The 9859-nt window shown below is 42.5% G+C and overlaps 1 protein-coding gene across 1 annotated transcript in view; it reads right to left on the reverse strand.

Moving 5' to 3' along the window:
• Positions 1–3925, reverse strand: part of LOC103598783 (lactation elevated protein 1) — a gene marked incomplete at its 5' end in the record, with an annotated part of 70938 nt that extends 67013 nt beyond the window's left edge. Inside the window, one exon of the mRNA XM_008582844.1 lies at positions 3702–3925. Coding sequence (XP_008581066.1) covers positions 3702–3925 — 224 coding nt within the window. The remainder of the gene's footprint in view (positions 1–3701) is intronic.
• Positions 3926–9859: the final 5934 nt, after the last annotated feature.

Here is a 9859-nt window from a genome sequence, read left to right on the forward strand (position 1 = left end):
ATTAAAAACCAAATAAGGGCTCACCGATCAGCTCAGCTGGTTAGAGTGCAGTAATATAACACAAAGGCCAAGGGTTCAGATCCCCATACAACCAATGGCCAAAAATAAAAAAAATAAAAAACAAAAAACAAAAATCATACATGTACTGGCCAGCCACCAAAAAAAAAAAAAAAAAAAAAAAAAAAATCAGAAGTTCATAAAATCATAAATCCTATTTACCAGAATTAACAGAATTAAGAACTCTACAAATAAAGTTCTTCTATCACTGGGAAAAAAACTAGTAGGCCAAGTTTTCCTTCTCTGATAATGGGCATTATCAACGTTTATTTTTAGAAGAAATATGTTTGTGATATCTTTATAATCTTCAAGAACTAAAGTTTTTTATACGTTTTCCTCATATTATATTACATGTTTGGATCTTTTTCAATGTTTTAAAGATTTGGTGGGCTATATATGTTTTCCTCATATTATATTACATGTTTGGATCTTTTTCAATGTTTTAAAGATTTGGTGGGCTTAAGAAACTACAGAACAAATACTATCACAAAGAGATGTTGCTCTATCTACTACACATTTATTTGCATATGCATTAGGATTTAACAGATATGACCTTTCCTCAGACACCTTTGAAATGCCACCTGAAGTCTCAAATCTTCTATTTACATAAGATTACAACTACATAATAAAACTAGGGTTATTCATTAGGCTGGCCCACCAGAGTCAACTCAGAAATCAAAGGTGGAAGTGTGGGAGAATATCCCTAAGAAGAGCTGATGATTATAAGGAAAAAAACCCAAAAACCCTGTTGAAGGGCTAGCCTGTTAGTTCAGCTGGTTAGAGTGCAGTGTTATATATAACAACGAAAGTCAAGAGTTTGGATCCCCATACTGGCCAGCCACTAAAAAAAATTAAATTAAACTAAAAAATCAAAAACAAAAAACCAAACCCTGTTGAATTGACAACCAGGTAAGTTAATGATTAAAGGATATTTATGACTGCACAGACATAAACCAACCACCATAAGATGAGCCCAAGGGATGCTACAAGAGGGGAGGAGGGAAAAAAGTACTGTATTTCCAGAAGGGAGAGGACTAAAAAGGGAACAAGATACAAAATTCATGAAAGCAATTTAACTTTCAGATAATCAAAAAATCCAGTTAGTAAAACATGTTGTTTCCTGGCCATGCCACATAACCAAGTTATTTGGGAGCCCACCAGTATCACAAACTATAATTAGATATGCAGTACATAAACAGTCTATGTTTTTCACTTTTTAGGTCTTTACTTACCTATAAAATTTTGGACATATGGGAAGAAGTTGGTCATCAAAAAGGATAATTCACCATTATTTCCTATAACCACTGCACTGGACTGGTCAATTATGGTGCCTGCCACAGTGACAGTCCTTCTGAGAAAAACTGCCATCCTCACGGGAGCAGCCCTGGATCCTTAAGCAGAGATCCAATCTTTATGCTGGCTTGTAGCCTCTGAAAAACCTGGTGTGAAAGCTCTGCCCAAACAGGGATGAAGTGATTGGCTGGCCTATCAGATTCTTACTCAGGAATTTAAACCACAGGTACTAGGAGGGAATTAAGAAGTTAGTAAAACAAACAAAAGTGGAAACATGAGGGACATGAAGGAAATGGAACAAGAGTAAGTGGATGATATGGTCTCAATGTTTGTGTCCCCCTTAAATTCATATATCGAAATCCTAAATTTGCCCCCCCCACACACACACACCCGCCCCTGATGGTATTAGGAAGTAGGACCTTTGGGAGGCAGAGCTCTCATGAGTGGGATTAGTGCCCTTATATAAGAGGCCCAAGGGAGTGCATTTGTCTCTTTGGCCACGTGGGGACACAGTGAAGAGATGGCTGTCCATGAACAGGTAAGCAGGCCTTCACCAAACACTGAATTTGCTGACACCTTGATCTTGGGTTTCTCAGCCTCCAGAACTGTGAGAAATAATTTTCTGTTGTTTATAAGCCACCACCCAGTTTATGGTATTCTGTTATGGCAGCCCAAGTGGACTAAGTTGTGGATTACACGAATGGCAGGGCACCATGAGACCTGGCTATATAACAGAGGTGCCCCGCAATTGCTATTTTCACGTGTAATCTTATTTAAAATCTCTATTTCTTTCTGTAACCTAAATGAATCTCTATTCCTTTTAACCAAAAGTGTAAACACAATGGCAGCCTTTTTCCTTATATAAAAAATAAAACTATTTAAGTATACTCCCAAGTGCTTTTTAAAAAGTAAAACAACTTTCATTAGAGTTTTTTTTTAATAAAGTACTACTAACGTATGTTATACAGTGCCTTCTTCTAAAGAACTTACAATAAAACAATATTGCAGGCAGAGGGGGCAGTCAATTAAAGGAAAACTAGTTTCTTAGGTTGAATCATATTCCAATTCTTACTGTTGTTATTATCCTGCATCATTTAAAGATGACACCACTAATGACATTGGCTTCTATAATGGACAAGGAATGGGAGTTTTCCTGTTGTCACAGAATTTCAGCAAAAGCTCAAAGCTAGGGACATGGGAAGACAAGTTACCCCCACACTGTAAAGAGAGGCACTAGTCACATCCACACAGAAATTACTTTAAAAAGAGCCCTAAACCACAGTGAAAGTGGAGAGAGTGATCAAGGTAAACAGTCGTGAGCTGAGTACGGAGTGCTGTGGCATCCCCCAGACACGTCACGCTGAGCATGAGGAGTGCCCAAGAGAAGCATCCAAAGAGATCGGGGCTGAGTGTAAAATGGGCATCCCTCTCCCCAGCTGGATGCTTGCTTGGGGAAGGAAATCCACAGGCAGCTACCAGAGCAGAGTGTGGAAGAGTTCATTGAAGAACTTGACATGTGTCCCCAGGAAAATAAATGGTATACAGGACAAATATAGAGACTGGTGCCTGCTTCTTGCCTGCAGAAGTCCGAGGGCAGGAGGCTGACGTTATGCTTCTGAAGCTGCCCACGCAGCAGCGGTTGGAGAAAGGAGACGTTATGCTTCCTGTGGCCTAAGTAGACACCATAAAACATGACCCAGCAAGAGCTGGGTGACCCTGAAAGGACCCCACCTAAGAAGATTAAGTGTAAGGGCAAGGGGGTCCCAACAGGACGCGTGGGTTTTAAGGTGCTTCTCTAGAGTCATAAGGGGCAGTCAAAGAATGGAGCAGTGTGGAGGTCCCCAGGGGAGTCCTGAAGAACTCCCCAATGTGCCCCTCAACAAATAGCTAGCATGTCAGCTCCTACCACACACAGGCCCCAACAGCTCACTGGTCACTTAAGACTCTGCTCTTTCACTCTAACCTTTTATCCCTCTCATTGACCCTAGAGAGGCCAGGCAAGCAGAGAGAGGAGGAGGAAAAGAGGAAGAACAAATCACACCCTTCTCCACTGCTGATCCCTGGGTGAGACCCGAGCTAGGGGAAGGGGAAAGCTTTGAATTACATGGAAGTTTTCATTTAGACTGGACTGTATTTTCCAGTCACTAAATCTGAAGCTGTTTGAATCCCTGAAGGCAAAAGAAAGCTATCAAACATCAAGAGGTCAGAAATGGGGAACCAACAGAGTTTGTTTGATGGAACTGGTAGAAACGTGTCAAGCTGTTTCATGATTGTACCCCACTGCATCGAATCCATTTTACAAAATGCTTACACTTTTAACTGTTCAATTTTTAATAGCACACAAACCTCACCTTTGAAAAAAGGCCTTCTGCCTCTATACTGTATCCTTTAAGGTCCTCGTGTAATTTCTGCAAACACTGTATGACTCTTCTTTGATGTTCATCATCCTTTAGTTCGTGGGCTTTGATCAGAAAGTCATAGTGGTCCAGAGGTCCATGGCAAACAGCCAAAGCTTTCCAATAAGCTTCTGAAGCAGCAGTTGGGGTCATACTCTCGCGTGTCTGAACTGTATAGGCTACACACAAAAACACACATAAAATTTTATTTTATTTTATTGGCAACTGGCCAGTACAGGGATCAAACCCTGGACCTTGGTGTTATAAGCACCACACTCTAACTAACTGAGCCATCCGGCCAGCCATATATAACCTTTCAGACTTTCTTAAATGAAGATATTTCATACCGCTCTACATATGTTTCTTAAGGGTTACATTCAGACTTTTAATCAGTTACAATTGTATCTATTTGCATAGTTTTGTAAATATCATTTTGATAAAAATAATAATATAAACCACATTTTATACAAGGAATATATTCATAAATGTTTCATTTTAATAACAGGACACAAGCCATAAACTATCACTGTAACCCTCGGTAGCATAACGAGCTACAGAGTCTCTGCTTTGCATCCAGTCCACTAAACAGCTGCCTGGGTTCATCAACTCCTTCCCAAAAGCAGGAGTGCTGCCTTTCTTTGAGGTAGTCCTATTTCTGGTACTTAAGCAACAAGGCAGACACTTACAGATTAGACATGAAGGGTTTTCCACCCCAAAACAACACAACATTCAAATATCACCACATCAATTTCAGCCCTCAGCTTGTGAGATTTCTTCCCTTTTCCATAACCTTTAGGGGGTTAAACCCAGACAGATGGGACACAAGGGTGTTGTTCTGATCTTTTTTTAGCCTCTCCTGAAAGAGAAATAATTGTCTGTGTGAGGTCCCATCATAATTCCATTCCTTATCTGGGGGAGATTTAATGAGCAGGTAGCTCCCTCTCTATTTTTTAGAAGCAACAATAAACAGCAGCAACCCAGCACATTTTTCAGAACAAGGTTTCTCAAAGGTACTTTAGCAGCATTTCACTTGTTTCATTGAATATCATGTTTCATTTGTTCCAATAATATGAAAATTACTTTAGCAAAAAGAATTAACAGTCAAAATGTTATTTCCACCTTTTTCCAAAAAGAGGGGAAAAAAAATCCATAAATATATTATGAATGTTGGTGATAGGGCAGGGTTGTCTTCTATTATCTGTCCACCCTTGCTGAATAGGAGTTTTAGCTGGGTGCATGGCTGCCTGGTTACATATTACATTTCCTGGCCTCCCTTGCAGTCAGGTATGGCCATGTGACCAGGTTCTAACGAATGGGATGTAAGTAGAAATGTGTGTGGTTCTGGTATACACCATTAAAGGGAAAGTGTCAGAGTGAACAGGACTGAAGTCATGTTGGGACCTAAAACTGCCTGGGCTGTAGGCAAATTTTAAAAGGACAGTTTTTTTTTCTTGAAATGCATTTCTCTGAGTTCCCTCATTTCCCATGGTTATTTGATATTTTGAACCTTGGTTATGGGGCAAGACGACATTTACATGAATGTCAATCTGGAGCTGCAGACTTGCACATACTAGCCAAAGAAACCAAGGAAGACATCGATAAAGCTATGCTGATTCCACCCCTCCGCAGGACTATGAGATAACAAGGACAGGAGCAGAAACCAGAGTCTTGGCAAGACTTTGCACCTCAGACCTGAGACCATGCATGAAGCCCTCACTGCTCATGTGTCCCTCCCACCTGCTTTTCATATCCCACATTCCATTCCCTCATCCACCTCTTTAAAAATCCCTCTGTAAACCTGAGTTTTTGAGATGGCTTTAGCCTGGCCATTCTCCTTCAGGTTTACTGGACAGATGGGTTAGCTTAATATCACTTCTCAGATCACTGGTATTTCTGAATAAAAGCTGACTTCCATTTTCACAAACATTTTACTTTTGTTTGTTTGTTTTTGTCTGGTGACAGGCAGCCAGCCCCGTGAGTTTGGTAACAAAAGGACATATCCTCCCAGCTTCCCTCCCCTCCCCTCCCTCTAACTGGAGTGAAAGTGCAATGACCACTGTTGGAAGAGCCAAGGAGATGCACACAGAATGTTGACTAAAGCAGAGACACAAGGTACACGGAGCCTCATTCTCCAATAATGCTGAGCTGCCAAACCAGCTCTGTACCAACAACCTGGATTTTTATGTAAAAGAATGTTAAACTTCTATCTTGCTTTTAAAGCAGCGTATTTTAAGGTCTCTGTTACAGAAGCCTAAGTGGTACCCTAACTAATACAGGGTACCTAAGGCCTGCAAAAGAGAATCTAAGGGTCTCCAGAAAGACTGGGGCCTGCCAGGACCAAGGATGAGGCTTGGATTCAATGTTGAAGCTGAAGGCATAGGTTGAGAGTTCCCTAAAGGCTTCCAGCAATTTGAGATATCTGCTAGTGTGGCATAATAAGAAATATATTTGGTCTTTGTACCTGGTTCTTGGCACAGAGTTCCCTAAACCCTTAGAATTCCCTGAATGACAGGGGTGTCTTTTATTACTCATAATGAGCCCTTTGCAACACATCTGGTTGTATGCAAATGAGTTGATTCTAGAGTGGGGCCCTTAGATGACCTCAGGACAGGGCTGATTGCCAGAAAGACCAAGTGATTAAAAGGCTGGAACTTTCGGCTCCACCCACCAACACCTAGGCAGGGAGGTGGGGCTGGAGATGAGCTCTATCAACACTCTTTAAACAGACTGAAGAGCTTTTGGGTTGGTGAACACATTTAGGTGCTGGGAGAGTGACACACCTTGCCCCACCCCCTATACCTTGCCCCATACCTTGCCTTTTGCATCTCTTCCATTTGGCTGTTCCTGAGTTGTATACTTCTTAATATACCAGTAAACATAAGCAAAGTGTTTTCCTGAGTTCTATGAAAACTCAGGAATCTGAGGGAGAGGAAAGTTATGACAATCTCCAAATTTAGTCAGCAGGCACACATGTGCATAGCCTGGGCACCCCATTTGCAGCTGGCATCTGAAGGGGGGAGCATTTTGGGGGACTGAGCCTCTTGACTCATGAGATTTGATGCTTACTCCAGGTAGATAGTGTCAGAATTGAATTGAACTGATGGACACCCAGTTGGTGTCAGAGGATTTGAGAATCTCACAACCCATAGAAAAATGCTTTTTCATCTCATCTTTTAATTTTCTAGAGTCAACCAAGTAAGAAACCTCAGAATAATACTAATTTCTTCCCCTTATCCCACAACACCTTTCCTCAGCCTTCAACCAGGTTGTCAGCCAATCAATCATCAATGCTACTCAATTTTATATCCTAAATACTCCCTAATCCATTCCATCCTTTCCTTCCTCATACTACCACCCCAGCGTGGGCTCTCCTTATCTCTGGCTTAGGCTATCACAGTAGCCTTCCTACCTCTGATTGCCTCCACTGCCCCAAATTTACTGTTGCAGTGAGCTGGACTGAAGCCATGCTGGGACCTAAAACTTCCTGGGCTGTGGAGGGGAGGGGGATTTTTAAAAGGACAGTTTTTTTCTCCCACTCTTTCTTCCTATCCCCTGACTTTCTTGAGTGAGCTGGACTGAAGCCATGCTGGGACCTAAAACTTCCTGGGCTGTGGAGGGGAGGGGGGATTTTTAAAAGGACAGTTTTTTTCTCCCACTCTTTCTTCCTATCCCCTGACTTTCTTATGTTGCTTGCTAAGTAGGAAAACAGTCGAAGAAGCTAATTAGTACTCTGCAAAGCTAACAGTTCTTTGACACTTATCAAAATGATCAAGGCAAAATGACCGGAAGCTGACCTTGGTCACCAGCCAAGTTCATGGGCACAAGTCAAAATCTTGCAAGGTCCTGAGATAACAGCAAAGATGAAAACAGAAAGCAGACAAGATCTTGGCAAGACCTTGTACCTGACCCATAGACACGGACCCCTTGTAGGTCATGTCTCCTTCTCCCCTGCTTTTCACCTCCCACATTCCAAGCCCTCAACCCCTCCTTTAAAAACCCCTTAGTAAATCTAAATCTTTGAGATGGGATAGCCTACCATCTCCGTCAGCTGAATACATCTGCTTTTCTAACACTAACCACTTGACTTCTGAGGGGTTTTTTTTCCTTCTCAAGGTGGCAGGCAGCCGGACCCGAGTTTGGTAACATTACCACTACCACGATCTCTAAAATATCTTCCACCAACTTCAGGGATGATCTTCCAGGAAATCTTGCTGAAATGCAAATGTGATCTTGCTGAAATCCAAATGTGATTTTATCAATCTTTTGCTTGAAATATGTCATCTCATTGTTTAAAGGAGTGGTTTTTAAATTTGATTTTAATAGCAACACCTTTTTCCTCATGGAATCCTCAACTTATTAAAGAGAAAAGTGGGAAGAGAGGGACGCAAAAACCCACCCTCTTCACCTCCCCCTCATTCCTACACTCACACTACCCCCATTTCCCAACAACCCAAGGCCACTTCCCCACTTTATGGGATCACATTAAGTACCAATATTGTGAGGGACGCAAAAACCCACCCTCTTCACCTCCCCCTCATTCCTACACTCACACTACCCCCTTTTCCCAACAACCCAAGGCCACTTCCCCACTTTATGGGATCACATTAAGTACCAATATTGTGGAGAAAATGGTTAAGACTGGCTTGAGACTGCTATCCATAGAAAGGCCTGTTTGCAAGTGGCTGTTTGACCCTTGGCTGGTGTCTGGGAACTTGAATTTCAAGAGGGCTCCTACCATTCCCAGAAATCATAAGAATGACTCACCATGTCTAAACTGTTTGCACAATGTGGCTTATGCTGAACACCTAGTTTCCCTCTATAAGTCTGGAATGTTAGTACATGCTAGGCAAAGGGTACATATGTCCCACCCCCAATAAAAACTCTAGGCACTGAATCTATAATGAGCTTCCCTGGTAGATAACATTTCACACCTGTTGTCACAATTAGTTGCTGGAGGAAATTAAGCCTGTACTATGTGACTCCACTTGAAGAGGACTTTTGGAGGCTTGTGCCTGGTTCCTCTGGATTTCATCCCATGCACCTTTTCCCTTTGCTGATTGTGCTTTGTATCCTTTCATTATAATAAATCATAGCTGTAAGTATGACAATACGCTAAGTCCTACAAGTCCTCCCAGAGAATCACCAAACTTGGAGGTAGTCTTGGGGACCCCTGACACAAATAGTATCCTCATTCTGGGGTTCAAGGAATTCATAAAACAGCCCCAGACTGCACTTCCAGACTACTCTCCCTCTACTCTCCAAAATGCATCCACCGATACAAGAAATGATTAAGTACCTACCACATGTAATGAGGTAAAGGGGAATATCAAAGGTTTTTGTGGGGTTTTTGACTGGGAGTGGAGAAACAAAAAAAATGGAGCAGCAATCTGTCAAGATTATCTGGCAGTAGCAAGTAAAATGAATCTGGGTACAGAAACTAATTATGAAACTACTCTAAGTGGGAAATAATAAAGGCCCAAATTAGAATGGGCAACAGCAGAAAAGTTAGGGAACTGGGTAGGATTAAAATAACAAATGTGGATTCAATAATGTGGGCTGGGGCCGGCCCGGTGGCGCACTGGAGTGCGCGCTGCTTGGGAGTGCGGCGGCGCTCCCACCGAGGGTTTGGATCCCATGTGGTGACCGGTTCCCGCTCACTGGCTGAGCGCGGTGCAGGCGCAACACCGAGGGTTGCGATCCCGTTACCGGTCAGTAAAAAAGACAAAAAAAAGGGAGAAAAAAAATAAAATAAAAAAATAATGTGGGCTGGGGCCGGCCCGGTGGCGCACTGGAGTGCGCGCTGCTTGGGAGTGCGGCGGCGCTCCCCCCGAGGGTTTGGATCCCATGTGGAGACCGGTTCCCGCTCACTGGCTGAGCGCGGTGCAGGCGCAACACCGAGGGTTGCGATCCCGTTACCGGTCAGTAACAAAGACAAAAAAAAGGGAGAAAAAAAATAAAATAAAAAAATAATGTGGGCTGCTGGTGGGAAAATAGAATAATTTAATCAGGCTCCCCTTGCCTCCGGGCCGGTTGGGGGTGGTTCAGTAAACAAATTGTGTGTGGGTGTGGGTGGAGTTAGTATGCATGCATGGTGCTGCCAACTTGGCTGGTGA

This window comes from Galeopterus variegatus, unplaced genomic scaffold, assembly GCF_000696425.1.
Source record: "Galeopterus variegatus unplaced genomic scaffold, G_variegatus-3.0.2 Scaffold2734, whole genome shotgun sequence".
NCBI classification, from domain to species: Eukaryota; Metazoa; Chordata; class Mammalia; order Dermoptera; family Cynocephalidae; genus Galeopterus; species Galeopterus variegatus.